The sequence below is a fragment of the Hippichthys cyanospilos genome, chromosome 6 (genome assembly GCF_059441005.1).
Source record: "Hippichthys cyanospilos isolate Australia breed blue-spotted pipefish chromosome 6, RoL_Hcya_1.0, whole genome shotgun sequence".
In the NCBI taxonomy this organism is placed as follows: Eukaryota; Metazoa; Chordata; class Actinopteri; order Syngnathiformes; family Syngnathidae; genus Hippichthys; species Hippichthys cyanospilos.
Window position 1 is genome coordinate 23456683 of NC_142374.1, and position 17340 is coordinate 23474022.

The 17340-nt window shown below is 39.9% G+C and overlaps 1 protein-coding gene across 2 annotated transcripts in view; it reads right to left on the reverse strand.

Moving 5' to 3' along the window:
* The window catches only part of cntn1a (contactin 1a), a 68008-nt gene continuing 50668 nt past the window's right edge, over positions 1-17340 (reverse strand). For both annotated transcript variants that reach the window (XM_088416836.1, XM_088416837.1), the window contains exons 15-24: positions 16253-16376; positions 12605-12766; positions 11330-11479; positions 10849-10919; positions 9583-9817; positions 8483-8586; positions 7421-7610; positions 6242-6354; positions 6020-6176; positions 1-5601 (exon numbers count right to left, since the gene is read on the reverse strand). In XM_088416836.1, the coding sequence (XP_088272962.1) occupies positions 5525-5601; positions 6020-6176; positions 6242-6354; positions 7421-7610; positions 8483-8586; positions 9583-9817; positions 10849-10919; positions 11330-11479; positions 12605-12766; positions 16253-16376 (1383 nt within the window). In that variant the 3' untranslated portion in view covers positions 1-5524. The remainder of the gene's footprint in view (positions 5602-6019; positions 6177-6241; positions 6355-7420; positions 7611-8482; positions 8587-9582; positions 9818-10848; positions 10920-11329; positions 11480-12604; positions 12767-16252; positions 16377-17340) is intronic.

Genomic DNA, 17340 nt, shown 5'->3' on the forward strand with positions numbered 1-17340 from the left:
TTCAATAGTTTACTACTTTTATTGTTCCTTATCCAGCCAATGAGCAGTTCCAGTTTGATCCCCCTCACGTGTGGCAACTAAGCTTTAAAAGTGAGAAAACAAAAAAAAAACCTCCCAAACCCTCGAGGACAAAGGACAGGTAACGAAAGCGCGGCCGAGGTTTAGTCGCGACACTGGCGGTAAAGAGACGCCGCGCAGGATGGAATACGCTCTCATGCACAAGCGCCGCAGCTTTGAAGGAAAAAAAAGAAAAAAATAGCTAACTTTCAAGGCAATCATGCATTTGGCAAGCCTTTGCGCTCATCTGTTGCATGGAAGGGGCAAACCGGGAGAAGCACTTTGCGGCGGACGCTCACAACACGGAAAGCATGGACGCCGTCAAAATCCCGACGCAGCATTTTCGAGGGAACTCCATACAAAACAACTGTTGAAAATCCACACAGATAACGTTTGAAAATCTCAACTCATTAAATCCCGCCAAAATATTTGGATGTTTTCGGTACTTAAGCACCACAGGAAATGTATTACTTAAGTATTAAAACATTCAAACCACACTGATTACTTTAGTAAGGAAGAGATCCAGTAATTTAGGTTATAAGTAGAAAAGTAAAAGTAATCAATTACGTTTGGTACTGAAGTATTAAACGAATGATTAATGTTCAAATTGATGAAAAATTACTGAAGAATTTGAGTACCTAAATACCACAGGAAAAGTATTAAGTATTAAAACATTCAAACTACACTGATTACTTAAGTACTGAAGAGATCCAGTAATTTAGGTTATTTGTACAAAAGTAATCAATTACTCAAGTATTAAACTAATGATTAATGTTTAAATTGATGAAAAATGACTGAAGAATTTGAGTATCTAAACACCACAGGAAAAGTATTACTTCAGTATTAAAACGTTCAAACAACACAGATTACTTTAGTACTAAAGAAATCCAGTAATTTAGGTTATAAGTACAAAAGTAATCAATTACATTTGGTACTCAAGTATTAAACTAATGATTAATGTTTAAATTGATGAAAAATTTCTGAAGAATTTTTTTTACCTAAATTCACAATTTTGTTACCACAAGAAATGTATGACTTAAGTACTAGAATAATAAAACAAAATCGATTACTTTAGTATTAAATCGATACTTCAGTATATTAAGGACATTCATTTCCGGATACTTGAGTATTAAATCGTAAGTAAAAACAAATTCTTTAAAATGGGAAAATATGCCCCTAGCATTGAATTACGTATCAAATACTTTTGATTTAATTTTAGTGTTTAAAGAAATAAAGTACTTTAGGTCAGAAGCATTAAAGTAATCAATTATTTAAGTACTCAAGTATATACTGTAGAAAGTAAATGATTAAAAATGACTGGAAAATTTGAGTACCAAAATAGTCTATTTTAGTACTTTAGTACCAATATAAATTTATTACTTGCATACTAAAATAAATCAAATAAAATTAATTACTTTAGTACTTAAGAAATCAAGTACTTTACGTCATAAGCACAAAATTAAGTAAGTATCCAAGTAAGAAAGTGAATGTGTAAAGTAATTGATTAACAGTGACCTACTTTACTTGACCTACAATACTTGATACATTTAGTAGCGGCCATTTTTAGACAATCCTTTTGTCACAAAACACGCACTTTTGCTCCTAGATGTCGCCGTTCGCATCACGAAAGGTCATTGAGGTCAAGCGCTAAGTACCTAGGACGTCCTGCATTGTTTCTGTCGATGAATAATAAGAATTAACGACACGGCGGAAAAAAGATCAAAATTAGTACCCAGGAATGAAAACGTCAAAATACGTCTTTGGGATTGAATGAGTTAAGAGTGAGACTTACTACGTGTTTTGTAAGCATAAAACATGGTCGTCAGTGGAGCTAGGCATGTTGTCCTGTTACGGGAAGAAAAATTAGCCACATGTGACGACTTTGCCTGAGTAGACGGAAATTAAAAAATGTCCTTTCTATTCCAAAATGGTGACATTTTTCACATCAGTATGATACAGTTGGCCTTGCAAATAGGTGGAGCCAGAGACGCTCCTGTCCACCCATTGGTCGGATTCTACCGACCTTAGCGTATTGTCAACTCACCCATCCCGATACAGCCAAAGCAAAAATAAATGGAGCCAAAATATTTTGGAATATCATACCGGAGTTTTTGCATACGCAGTCTCAAGAAATCAGTTGATGCAGCTTAAAGTATCAGTCAAAAGTTTGGAAACACAATTCGCAATATTACACTTTGAAAATGGACACCTTTGACCTGAAGGTCATTTCGGGTCATAAAGTATCATCCACGTCATAAAAAGTGAAGTTAGGTCAAAAAGTCACCACCACATCTTATTGGGTCGAATAAATAAGCCACAAATAACCCAAAAGTTGAGTTAAAAATAACCCAAAATAAATAAAAGAGACTGTCATGTATTGAGTTTTTTTTTTTGCCCCCCAAAATTGCGTCAAAACGAACAGCCCTCAAAACAAAATCAATTTGGGGTTGCGCCCAGTTTTTCTCAGCCCAAAACAGTACAGAATAAGTAAGCCAAAATAGGTTTCTTTTGAAAATTTTGACTAGCTTTGGGCTAAAAGAATAACCCAATAAATTGTGTCATTTTCACCTGAATTTGTGACCCAACAGTTTTGACAAAAAAATCCAATTTTGGGTGATTCATTATAGCAATGTTTATTGTTTGTTAATTTTGTTCTGGGGGAAGGGTTAATCCAAAATTAGGTTCTTTTGATTGGGTTATTAACCCATGTTTTTTTGGGCTATAAGAAAAACACAAACATTTGTTTGAGTCGGTTTTGGGCTGTGGGTTACTGTGACCCAACAGTTTTGACATTTTTGGGTTATTAAGCATAATTTTGAGTAGCTTTGAACAAACGTGACCTTTTTTGTAAAAATGAGTTGTTTTGAGGGTTAACTTTGACCCAAGATTTTTTTTTGAGTTATTCTTATTCAATTTGGGTTCTTTTTTTGCATAACTTAGCAAAATAATTCATGATTTAAGGATGAAACTCCAATCCCGGATTTTTTTTGTGCAAATCATGGAAAAAAAATGTCAAAATTCAAGTTGTTTCCAAACTTTTGACCGCTACTGCAGATGACATAAATGAACGGGGAGCTTTACGAGCTACTGCCCGAGTTGACTGGACTTGTTGAAATTGCTAACGTGTGACAAGGCGGCCCGCAAAGCGAGTGGCTCCGTTCCAAAACAAAGCCTTCGCTGTCGTAAATTCAAACTGACTCGGACTCACTCGCCAGGACAGAAGATGACTTTTCCTGCGCGGATAATAACGTCCTCTCCCACTTCCAACCCAAGCATCTGCTTTTGCGCTTGCTAACGTTACAGCAAACAGTTTGTTTGGCAGCGTCAGCATGTCGAGAACCTCGTCCGCTCGTGGCCGACCGCTCGCGTCGTAAACTTCTGTGGCGCGGTGCGTTCAAAGATCACGGACATTTCTGCCATCCTAAGTACACTTGAAAGACAAAATTGGTGGTTAAAACACCTACAGGAAGTATACAGTGGGGGGGGGGGGGTGCCTTGTTTTATGCGGGAACAGAAAATAACTTTCCCAATTTGTTACTGGAAAAATTGGCAGCACAATTAAGTAGTGATGGGAAAACAAACGAAGCCTCGTCAACCACTTCTGATATATTTTTTTTTTACTCCTTTAGATCAGGGGTTCGTCAGGGTTAAGGTGTTGCGGACACATCAGCGCTTGACGGTTTTATCGTCGGTGGCAGGCGAACGGTGAATATATAGTGCACATAAAATACAAACTCACCATTAATGAAGTTGTACGCTCGTCACCTGTCTCCTGACTGGGCCTTTCCCCATTCCCAAAGACCCATTTAACTTATTTGTGAGTGACATTTTGGCGCTTAAGTGACTGAGATGAATCCAAGCGAATCTGAGCAGTTTTCAAAGTAAAAGGTTAAAAAAAAAAAAAAAGCTCATACTCGGAAAATATATCAAACGGAAATAGTTCTATTCTGTCCTCAGTGTGCGTCAGAACACCAATTGACAGAACAGTCTACAAGAGAAATGAAGAGGCTGGAGTAAATCTCAGAAGGTTATATTTTGTAAAACTGAAATGATACAAAAATATATCGTACAACAACACACTGTTATTCACGATACAAATAAACGCAACTCACAAGCGATGCTTTCGCGGGCACAAACAGCGAGTGGAAGTAGACGCCATCACTGCCCTGTGAGCCAGAGGTGTCATGTGATTTAAATCGGCCTATCATAATACAGCTTGGAATTAACTCAATTTAGAGCAATTACTTAAAAACGCCTGAAGAGGGAGGCAAAGCAACACAAACGCAAGCCAACTAATACAAGTCGTGACAATTTCATTATTTGGGGGGCGGCCCATGCGGCCCAGTACCAGGCCCGGAACCGGCATTTAGGGACCTCTGCTCAAGATCATACTCTTGGTTTAAAAATACAGGATAATCAATTTCCGTAGCATCTTTGAACCAAACAGTGCCATCTAGAGGAGCAAAAAAAAAAGTGAACGAGACTTCATTTTCCAATCACTGAGATTTCCCGCCTATTGTCCAAAAAAAACACAACAACAACAACAACAACACAGTTGTGTCAATTGATGTCAATGCTTTTCCTCAGTAGTGTTTCCATTAACGTCTTTTCGCGTCAATGGCGCTCAAAGTGTTTAAGTACCGTATTTCCTCAAATAGCAGCCTGAATTCTTAACAGGAATTGTTCCTCAACTGGTCACCGCATTTGCGGCCCACCCGGACAAAAAAAAAATATAAAAAAACACCTCCCCACCCCACCCCTTCACCGAAAACCGACAATATTACGTAAATACACCCTCTAATAAATAACATTTGAATTATTCTCGACTACGATTAAAAATATATACACTATTGTTCCAAAAGTTAATTTATACAGTTAAAGCCTCCCCCCTAGTAAATGCCTTACCCCTAATTGGAATCCTGGCCACTATTTAAGGAAATGCGATCTTTTTCTGGCCGATGACGTGCTTTGCTTTGACTGTATCCACTTGAGCGAGCTTGCGTTTGACTTTTAATATGAAAACAAACAGGAAATGGAACCCAAGTGCATGTAAAAGAAAGACGTACGGTATATAGATACTCGTAAACACGTGCACTTATCCTTCACACGTGACTACTGGGCTCCAAAGTAGCAGAGTGGATGATTCCGAAAAAAAAAACAAAAAAAACAGATTTGTTTTGAAAGATGTTGTTGTGAAAGATAAGTGCAGACATTTACATAAGGCATATTTCAAAAAAGTTGACAGAGCTCCTTTGATAATCCTCCAAAGAGGCTTTTTTTTTTTTGTGGATAAATAAGGAAGGCCCATTTCCATGTGCTTCCGTCTACTCCCATGAGAATCTTCCGGAAAAGGGGAAGAGTTGGAATGAGTGGAACCCGACCAACCGTTGTGGAAAGAGTCCCCAAAAAGTCTTTCTAGGGGGTCAACCGTAAAAGAGTGTCCTTCACGTCAAAGATCTTGCTACATTCAGAGGTTCAGGCAGAGAACGGTCACCAGGAGCAGGCCGAGTGCGCCGGGGGGTCGGGCGGCCATGACACCTCCTCCTGAGACATACACAAGGGCAGGGGTCACTTTTTCTTCTCAAATGAAGGCACTTCAGGGGGTACGTGAGGTTTTCAAGGGGCTATCAGGAAATATGAATACATTGATTTAATGCCGGGGCAGAAACGTTGCATGTTTTCAAATTAAGAGCAAATGAACTGGAACATGTCCATGAAGTTAGTCTTTACTAAATTGTGTTTAAGCGACTTAATGTTACTAATCAAGATTAACGACACGGGCCAGTCCAGCGATCGGCAACAGAAGAAAATGAAAGCAGGGGTCGGGGCTTCGGTTACTCGGTGTTAAATTTCAAACCTTCCTTTCTGACGTTAGCTCTGGGAAACCTCTCCCAGCCTGCCACCGACTTTGAAACCCTGCTAATGAGCGAGCGGCCCGAGGACGTCGACTCTTCATAATTACCCGTGATGAAGATTTGCGACACGGCCCCGTCGCCGCCCTCGGTGTACGCTCGGACCTCCACCACGTAGGTCTCGTTCTCGAAGAGGGGCAGTTCGATGTGCCGCCATTTGGTCATGTAGAGCGTGCCCGCGGTTTGGCTGTGCGGCCGGTACAGCACCTGAACGGAGGGCCGACGCGCAAAGTTGCCAAACGGACGACGATCTGGCAAATTTCCACACTTACTTTGTAGCCGTCTACCGGCGCCTCGTTGGAGAGCGTCTCCACGTGCTCCCAGGCCACGTTCACCATCTTGCCCTTGAATTTTTTACCGATGATTCTCGGCGCTTGACCGGGAGCTGATGGAGTACATCAAATCATAATGATACCATTTTTAGGTCATTTTCTTCGACATCATTCTGGTGGTATTTTAGTCAAGGGTTGGCAGGCTTCTGCTAGTGTGATAACTAGGTGTTGAACTTTCCCATATTGTCCCCATACGGGTGAAATTTCAGCTCCCGGCTGCCTTCTTTAATGCTTTTCCTTTGACGTAGAGATCAAAGGATTTTAGTCAAGGGTTGGCAGACTTCTGCTAGTGTGATATCTATGTGTTGAACTTTCCCATATTGTCCACATATGGGTGAAATTTCAGCTCCCGACTGCCTTCTTTAATGCTTTTCCTTTGATGTAGAGATCAAAGGATTGGATAAAATACAGCGCAAGGGTTAAGGTCGGTGATACTTGCAAGAAGTATTTGAGTCATAGTCCACACGTAGTAGTAAATACGTGTCTCCGGTTTATCTGCTACATGAGCCCGTTTTTTTTTTTTTTTTATGAAAAAAAAAGGTCTCAAAAACTCAGGTGGAGAGTTTGCCAAATTCTCAGGATTCATGTTTGCGTTTAAGCAATCATGGACCGGTATTTTACGACTCGATTTTACGGTGACATTAAGGGATGGAAGTTCACTACTGCCACCTAGAGGCTTGGCATGCTTGTAAATTAATAAAAGCATGTGGATCTATGTAGCAGCGATTTGGATTAAAAAAAAAACATATAAAAGGGTGGGGGGGGTTAATTAGCTCTGGTTTTGTGTAGACAAGGCCTGAGAGTAAATGTTAAAAAAAAAAACAGTTATTGGATACTCACTACTGCCACAGCCACCATCAATTATGGAAAAGAAATTTGGGGATTTTAATTTTAATTTAATTTTAATTTTAAATTTTAATTTTAATTTTTTAAAAGTATCAATACTAATCATTGTTGAGTACTCAAAAACCGGCAACTTGTACTGATTTCTGTCTGAAAAAAAAAATGGAATTTTTCATCCTAAACTCAAGTTTTGGTGCTATCTTACTGCATCATAGATCAACAACAGCAAAAAAATAAGAAATTAAAAAAAAAAACACCAAGGTAACTAAAACGTACGCGGTTTCTTGGTGTGGATCTCGAGGCGCTTGCTGGCCGGCCCGTATCCCGCAGAGTTATACCCCCGGATTTCAATGATGTAAAGCGAGTCGGGTTTCATTCCGTCCACTCTGGTATGGTTTTCCCGACCGGACACCACCACTCTGTGGGCCCCGCCTTCGCTGTCCTCCTTTTTTCTCCAGTACTTCACCTGTCAATCGAGAAAACGAATGAAAATAGGGCCAACGTTTCACAATAGTGTCACAATATCACATCATTAAAATTAAGCTCTATTTTTTTCCTATATTTATTTTATTTTTATTTTTTTGCATATTTGGTATGTTAAGAAATGTGTATCATATTTTGTACAAAAGAACGAATCAAGACATTAACATTCTTCTTGTTTTTTACTTTTTATATTATATTTTTTTTATATATTATTTTTTATATATATTATATTTTTTTCTCCTCCTTGCATGCCAGAGAGATAAAAAAATAAAATAATCTAATAATTTACAGAGGCTCGTTGAGTCAACTCTGCAAGCACTGGTGATACCGTATCACCGAACTGCACTGCGTTTCAATGAATGTCCACTGTGGCTTCACACTAGACGAAAAATACTCGAAAATACATGAAATTACACGGAAAATAATAAATTTTGGAAATAACTTTGAACGCTATCACTTGCAACCTTGATAATTTTACAGAAAGCGAGTTCATTCGACGACGTACGTTTTTGAAGTCACGTTTTCGGAGCCATCTTGTGAGATCGAAATATGGTCATAATTTTATTGAAATCGGTAAGGCTTTGTCCAATCATCGGATCATCAAAATTCAGCGTGCTTATTGGTCTACACACGGAAACGTGTCAACTCCTCCGGCATGATGCTTTGGTCCGAAGGGGTTAGGACAAAGACCTCCCCCTTACACCCTCATACATCCGAAAAACGAAAAAAAAAAGCAGCCAATTATATTCTGCTCCGTTTAAACAGTCCCTTGCAAAAGGGAAATGCGCTCATTACCGGAAAGTATTAATTTCTTTTTAACCGCCCATGCCTATTGCGTAATATCGACATCTTAACCTGGTATCCATCTATGTTGCTCTGCGAGATGAGGGACCACGAAACGACAGCTTCGGTGGAAGAAAGTGCTTTCCCGTCCACGTTGGCGGGGGCATCGGTGGGCACTAGAACAAAACACATAAATACATCCGTACACAAAATACACATTCATTTCACGATTACCGTATTTTCCGCACTATAAGGCGCACCCTCAATTAATGACACATCTCAAAACGTTTTCCATATAAAAGGCGCACCGGATTATAAGGCGCACCCTCTATTAATGACATATTTGAAAACTTTTTCCATATATAAGGTGCACCGGATTATAAGGCGCACCCTCTATTAATGACATATTCTAAAACTTTTTCCATATATAAGGTGCACCGGATTATAAGGCGCACCCTCTATTAATGACACATTTTAAAACTTTTTACATATATAAGGCACACCGGATTATAAGGCGCACCCTCAATTAATGACATATTTTAAAACTTTTTCAATCACAATATAGTAATACTCAAAGTAATAGGGTAACAATAGGGTAACAATAACAACAACAATAACAATAATAACTCAAATAATAGCTCTAAACACTCAATAGCATAATAACCCAACGTCAATATGAGCAAACTTGTTCAACTGTAAACACACAAAAGAAACGGGAAATGCTTACTTTATCAGTTCGTTCCCCATCTACCAATCCCAATCTCAATACTGATCCATATATAAGGCGCGCCTGATTATAAGGCGCTTTTAAAAAAAAATTAAGGCTTCTAGGTGCGCCTTATAGTGCTGAAAATACGGTACTTTTAATATCAAACGCCGCATGCGCCTGCAAATGATTCCATTGATACCGCACGTCTCAATTCGTTGCCACGGCAACCGCGACTCGACTCGGCACGCGAGCGGTTATCTGGACAGTCTGTCAGTGGAGGTTAATAACCGCTCCAGGTACAAATATCTCCATAATCCCCCCTCGACAAAAGGCGAGGGCAGAAGACGGGGCTGGCTTTCAAGAGGGTATTAACATTCCGCATATCTACGCAGGAGAACTTTGCTGACGATGACAGATTGAAGGCCTGGGAGCCGGCAGTGACATCACAGCGAAGGTCGCTCACCGTCTTGCGCCGAGTAAATGGTCTCAGGCAGACTGTAGGGCCCCTCCCCTTTGCTGTTGTACGCTTGGATTTTCACGATGAACTCGGTAGCGGGAGCGATGGACGGGTCTTTGTGAACGTAGCGTCTGGCCTGCGGGTCCGACACCGTCACCTGCGTCCACTCCACGCCACCCCGAGGTTTGAAGGCCACGATGTAGCCAAAGTACGGCCCGTAGTAGTACTGTTCCTGCACGGGCTGGCGGAAACAACGATGGAAAAGACATTAACGATAACAGTGAGAAAAATGCCCGATATTAAAATATTTGAATCCATAAAACTGCATTGTTTGCATCATCAAGCACATTTTTTTTGTATTTTGACAAAAAAATATAGCTTATTTGGTCCATTAAGAAACATGTACCAGTTTAAACAAGAGAATCAAAAGAAATGACTGGACCATTAACATCAAAGAGACGGCTCGTTTCCTCTAAAACTGCAAGCGACCAATCATATCGAGGCCCTGCTTCGAGAGATGGCATCAGCGATGAATAAAACTTTTTAAAACTACAGTAAATTGTCAAACTAGGAATTGGACCATAGTCGTATACATATATAATAGTGAAATTCCAAACACAAAGACATGTTTGACACCAGTTTTTCCAGACCGATACCAGTACGAGTATTCAACGACTGACTACTTCCCAATACGATATCAAGTACCGATACCACAAAATTCAAATTCATTTTTCACAAAATTCCACAAATTTCCACAAAATTTCCCCGAGGAGTACTGTTATCTATTTCATGAGTTTTTCAGGGAAATTTTGTGTAAATTTGTGGAATTTTGTGATAAAACTAATGAAATAGATAACAGTACTCCTCAGGGAAATTTTGTGGATATCAAGTACCGATACCACTAATACTTTTGATCCACAAAATTTCCCTGAAAAACTAATGAAATAGATAACAGTATATCCTCAGGCAAAATTTCCCTGAAAAACTAATGAAACAGATAACAGTATTCCTCAGGGAAATTTTGTGGATCAAAAGTATTAGTGGTATCGGTACTTGATATCGTATTGGGAAGTAGTCATCTATTTCTAGATAACAGTACTCCTCTAACATATATATATATATATATATATATACATATATATATATATATATATATATATATATATATATATATACATGTTAGAGGAGTACTGTTATCTATTTAATTAGTTTTTGAACTTGATGTATTAAACTTATGAACTCCGCGTCCCAAAGGGAAAAGTCCAAAGCTACCGTCCACGTGATGGTCAGCTCCCTGTTGGTTCCACCGCCTCCCCCGACATCCGAGGGCGCCACCACAGGACCTAGGACAAGACAGAGGAAAAAAAAACCCGCTGAGCCTCCAGTCGAAGAATGCGTCCAAATCACTCCAAGCCGCACGGGCTGTAACTAACTAACCACGACATCCTTCTCAATATCTCCTTCCTGAGCCAAGTGCAACACCTTGGTGGGCATTTTTTTCGAGAGCGGGTCTGTGATTTTCATTGTATGCTTGAAATTCAGAACACGCTTTCCTTCAAGTGCTCATTTGCGGAGGTTTGTGTGGTCGCTCGCGTAGGAGGTCAGCGCAAAAGCCTTTCTGCTGACTTGTATTTACTGCGATACTCATCATAACCAAACAGTTATTCAAGACAGTAAAAAAAAAAAAAAAAAAAAAACAATTCAGTCAGCACGGAAAGCTGGACGGAAATTCCTTGACCTTTTTTTGACTTACTGGAGGCCAGGGTTCGTTCTTTGGGAGAGGGAACGCTTGGGGCGCCCGTGCCCAGCGTGTTGGTGGCCATCACCCTGAACTCGTACTCGGTCCAGGGGACCAAGTTCACCACGGCGGCCGTCTCTGCGTTCCCCTCGACGTCTGCTGGAGCTAAAATAGATCGAGATGATATTTTAGGGCCCTGGAATTTCAGCTTGTGTTTATTTTTTCCACGTCGCCGCTGTCTGATAATATGTCCGCATTACTTAAGACGTTTGCTTCTTGACTGCATTTTTCAAACAGCGGTCCTCAAATGGGGGTGCGGGTACCCCCCCCCCCCCCGGTGTACGTGAAGGCATTTCAAGGGGGTGTGTGAGGTTATAATATGTCTCATGTCATCCTTTTTAATGCGATGACGGGAACAGGGCATTTTTCTTTTCAAATTGAGAGCAAATCAATTGGAACATGAGGGAGCGTATTGCTCGATTGTCTTATAGCGATTCCTCTGCACGTGCCTTTATTTTGTTAACTTGTACAGATGCGTATTGTCGTGACGCAATTTTCGCACCAAACATAAAGTGGATGATGTTCACCCGATCGAGCTTCCGGCGTTGCTGAATAAAAGATATCTACCGCTACAAGGAGTTACGCTACAAGTTTAATAAATCAACAGTTTTAGGCCTCATGCAGTGACAGGAATGGTAGAGTTTTCTTTTCAAATTCAGAGCAAATTAATTGGAACACGGGGCACCCGATTGCAAAACGGTGACTTTCATAAGATAATTTAGCGTCAGACGAGTCAAAAATAAAACAGATCATCTTCTAGAGTTGCTGAATCAAAGATGTTTTGAGATATCACTAAAATTCAAATTCCTTTGCTCAAGTGTTGTGGCTGCGGCTTATATACCAATGCGGCTTATAGTCGGAAAAATACGGTAAATAAATAAGATGATGTTACACTATATTCTGAAGTTGATAAATAAAATACGCCTTGAGTTACCGCTACAAATATAATTTGAAGGTCTTATAAATTTGACATAAATGGTGTGTCACTCTTTTTTTTTTGTCCATTTAAAAATAGCTTTGCGCTGGTTGAAAACAAATATTTGACATGGAAGGAAGAATTGGAAAAAGGTAAAGAACTACCGGTTTAAAAAAAATAAATCCCGTCAATTTTTGGAAGCAATTTTTACAAGGTGCCGTTTTCCGCCGATTACTTTACAGCTCGTCATTACAAAGCAGTGGGACGAAGGCGGAAGCCGGCGCTGTTTGGCGCCGTTTATTTGTCCTTCTCACATGTGCTGGCGTTCCTCCACGCCGCCGGCGAGAAGGCGTCCCGGTACTGGATGGTATATTTGGAGACGGGGCTGTGGTTGTCGGCGCCGCGGCTCCACCGCAGCGTCACGTTCTTGTCGCTTTTGTCCGTCACTCGCACCCCCGCCGGGGCGCCGGGGGGTCCTGCGTGGAGCGGCAAAGTAAGTGCTGCTTGATTATTTGGAAAAAAAAAAAAATAATAATAATTTTACCCACCTTTGTTTTTGTTTTTTTTTCATTCACATGACACTGACTGAAAGCAATTGATTTATATAGAGGCTAAACGGCACAGGGATGAGTATTGAGCCCTGCGGAATACCCATCTTAATATTTTGAAAAATTGATTTTCTTTTTGTTTAACAAAAAATTAATTTAAAACTGTTAGCTTCCGGGACGTCGTTTAAATTTTCGGTCAGCTTTATGTGATATTCTGCCGACTTTTATAACAATGTGCACCATTGTTTTTTTTCATTTAATTGAATTTTTAACATTTTTGTTGTTTTGAGATTTTGGAGCTTTTGACAATCGAGAACAACATAAAGGCATTCATATGCTTACGTTTTCATTCTACTTTAGAATACCTGCTGACAACCATGAGAGCTCCTTGAGCTCAAATTTATCAACCAAATTTATCAAATATATATATCAAAGATGTACAGATATTATCTAAAAAATACATGCAAATTTGACAAAAAGTTCAATGTTGGTAAAAATGTTGGTAAAAAAAAAAAACTGTTAAAAAACACATTTTAACAGTTAGGATTTGGAGTCTGAAATTTTGACACTATTTTTTCCCTTTTACTGAAAATTTTCTAATTTCTAAACATTTTCTAATTTGGTCAAAAGTAGAATATGATTAACAAACTCAAACGTTTTTTTTTTTTTTTTTTTATGTCCAGGAATACAGCCGTTACCACACTGCTCCTGTCCAAGGATTTTAAGACATCTTCCACCAAACAGCAATTACGATCCAAAGGGGAAATAGTCTCCTGCGACTTATTTGTGTCCACAGTTGACAGGATTTTTTCTTTTCAAATCGAGAGCAAATTAATTAGAATATGAAGCTACGCATGTTCTCCTACCCATTTTGTTGACTGCAAATTACAACATCAAAAGTTCCAAGAAATATATATTCTCCTGCCACTCAGCCTACTTATTTGTCTCCACAGGATTAACAGGATTTTTTCTTTTCAAATCGAGAGCAAATGAATTAGAATATGAAGCTACTCATGTTCTCCTACCCATTTTGTTGACTGCAAATTACAACATCAAAAGTCCCAAGAAGTATATATCCTCCTGAGACCCATCTTATTCATTTGTGTCCAATATCGTGTCCATTTTGTCTCACCAAGAGTGTGAAAGGAATTGTGTCTGAAATGCCGGAATGTCTTCTTCTGAGAGCTTATTGCACAAGCTCCATCGAGTCAAAAGACAGGAGACAAAGACAAATGTCCACAAAATTGATCAATAAAGCCTATTATCATTTGTGTAAATATTTCCCAACTGCAATATGTTGAAAGAGACCGCATCACAATCGCCTCAAAAAAATATTAGCATGAGGAAAAGCCCACACTCATTTAGCATTTAGCATGAGCATGTGTTTCTCATTATTTCCTCAAGAGTCCGACTGGAAGGAATTATGAGTATTTCCGGCATTTTTATCCATTTTTAAGAGCATTGCAACTCAGGGGAACCATAGCGACCGCTTTGTTGTTTTTGTTTGTTTGTAAACCTTCCTTCCCACGCTGAGTCAAGGCCGTCGGTAAAGACTTATGCATGGAAACACTGACAAAATCATCATCGTCATACACGTGTGCTGCTCGTACCGCGGGAATAGAAAAAAATACCCCCAAATATTAAAAAAAAAACAAAAAACACTCTGTTAGCAAAGCTCCATTCCAAAGCCGCAGACTCACTGCGATTAAACTGACCAATGAGAGCTGAGATGACTAAGACGAGGTCCACACTGCGGGGCTTGATATTTGATTCCGATTTTTTGTGAAATCTGATATTTTTCAGGTCATTCACATTTCTAAATAAATGTGACCTGTATGTGACAAGTTTTTGAACGCTAAAAGCACAAAAGTATCCCACATACGCAATGAGGACATTGTGACCTCACAGACAGTGGGTACGATCAATTACGATTTGTTTTTGTTTGTTTTTTTGTGAAATTCGATATTTTTCAGGTCATTCACATTTTTAAATAAATGTGAACTGTATGTGACAGGTTTTTGAACGCTAAAAGCCCAAAAATGTCCCACTAACGCATTGAGGACATCGTGACCTCACAAACAGTGGCTACGATCAATTACGATTTTTTTTTTTTTGTGTGTGAAATTCAATATTTTTCAGGTCATTCACATTTCTAAATAAATGTGAACTGTATGTGACAGGTTTTTGAACGCTAAAAGCCCAAAAATGTCCCACTAACGCATTGAGGACATCGTGACCTCACAGACAGTGGGTACGATCAATTACGATTTTTTTGTGAAATTCAATTTTTTTGTTAAGTTGTTTCCGAATAAATACGACCTGTGTGTGTCTCTATTTGAACGCTAAACAACCCGATAGCGTCCCGCATGCGCATAAGGACATTGTGACGTCAGAGACAGTGGATGCGATCAATTCCGATTTTTTCGTGAAACTCCATTTTTTCGTTAAGTTGTTTGCGTTTCTAAATAAATGCAACCTGTAAGTGACCTGTGTTTGAACGCTAAACAGCCCAATAGTGTGACGTTAAAGATAGCGGGCATGTTCAATTCCGATTTTTTTGTGAAATCTGATACGACGTTTGTCGCATGTTTGTTACGTGCTAATCGGACAAATGCGACCTAGCTCCTCAGACTGAAGTCGCATGTCAAAATATCGGCTAGGTATCGTATTTCGTACCGCATACCCAAGCGGCCTGCCTCGCATTCGAAAAAGTCCGATAAAAGTCGTACAAACGTCGGAAAGGGGCGAAAAAAAATCGCAATTGTGTCACTTCAGGCTGTAGTGTGAAGCTAGCAAAAAGCGATTAGCCGGCGGTGGAGTCTGAACAGGCAAAGAAGGAGCAAGTTTATCAGGGATTACCGGTACGTTTTTTTAATGACATATTTGTACAACGATGTTATCCCTCAGACGTCCGGCGTGGCCATGAAAAGAGATTGTTTGGAAAGCGACTGTCATGCTAACGTACCATTAGAGCGGCTTTCTCGTAGTTAATCCTGACGCGCTAAAGATTTACCCTTCAACAGGTCCGCAGTCAAGCTGATGACATTTCAGGTCCCCATTAGTCACCACTTGTAATAAGGAAAGCTCATGCTCGTTTGCTTTGTGCCGCCACCTGTGTGAAGGTGCATTCAGGAAAAGTTGGAGTAGCTACCATTATTAGCCCGTCCGATTATCGATATTCAATAACAGCCTTAAAAAAAAAAAAAACAGGCTGATAAATAATGAATTGAACCACCTTTACGACAAAATTTTGAACAATAACCCAAAAGGGACAATGTGTAAGATTTAGACTGTTTTTTCATTAAAAAGTAATCAATTAAATGATGATATATTTGAAAAACTAGTAAATAAATGCGTTCGTAATGACCGACGGTATGTCTGAAATTTTTCTGGCTCTCGCAAAAATTGACTCACCTCTTACAACCAAGCTGGCGGAGGAGGTGACGTTGTCCACGGTGGTCTGCGCCGTGCAGGTGTAAATTCCGGCGTGCTTCAGCTGCGCGTTTTTGATCATCAGTTCGCCATCGGAGCTTCCGTTCTGCAAAAGATGACAATTTCAATGACCCTGAAGAAGTGAAAACACAACGGACTTTAGATGTAGATAAAGCGTCTGAAATGTGTTTAAAAATAATGGCCAAAAAATGTGTTTTCTTTGACAACACACAACACACGGTGCATAGTGAGCAGCCGCTAACTCTGCCTTCGCTCCCATGCACTATCCCCAGCATTCCCCCGCAATGCAAGTTTTCTTAAAGTGATAGTGTGTAAGATTCAGACTATTTTTCACTACGGACAGCAGGAGGTGCTGCAGGTGCTTTATTTACCATTGTTCATAGCTACAACAAACATGGCCGCCTCCAAGTGCCACCCCCCATGTAAGATAATGTAATAATAACCAAACCCATGATTATATTTAAAACATTTTATTTTATTCCTTTTTAATGAAAAAAAAAACGATCTAAAAATTACACACTGTCCCTTGAAATGGCCTTTATCGTTCTTTCTTTTTCCCTCATGCATCCGCTCATACCCCACCCCCTCCCTCCCACATGTACGTCTCCACGCAGCTCTCTCACTCACTCACACCGCCCTTAATGACAAGTTTTAACCAAAATATTACACACTGTCCCTTTAAATGGCCTTTATCGTTCTTTCTTTTTCCCTCATGCATCCGCTCATACCCCACCCCCTCCCTCCCACATGTACGTCTCCACGCAGCTCTCTCACTCACTCACACCGCCCTTAATGACAAGTTTTTACCCAAATATTACACACTGTCCCTTGAAATGGCCTTTATCGTTCTTTCTTTTTCCCTCATGCATCCGCTCATACCCCACCCCCTCCCTCCCACATGTACGTCTCCACGCAGCTCTCTCACTCACTCACACCGCCCTTAATGACAAGTTTTTACCAAAATATTACACACTGTCCCTTGAAATGGCCTTTATCGTTCTTTCTTTTTCCCTCATGCATCCGCTCATACCCCACCCCCTCCCTCCCAC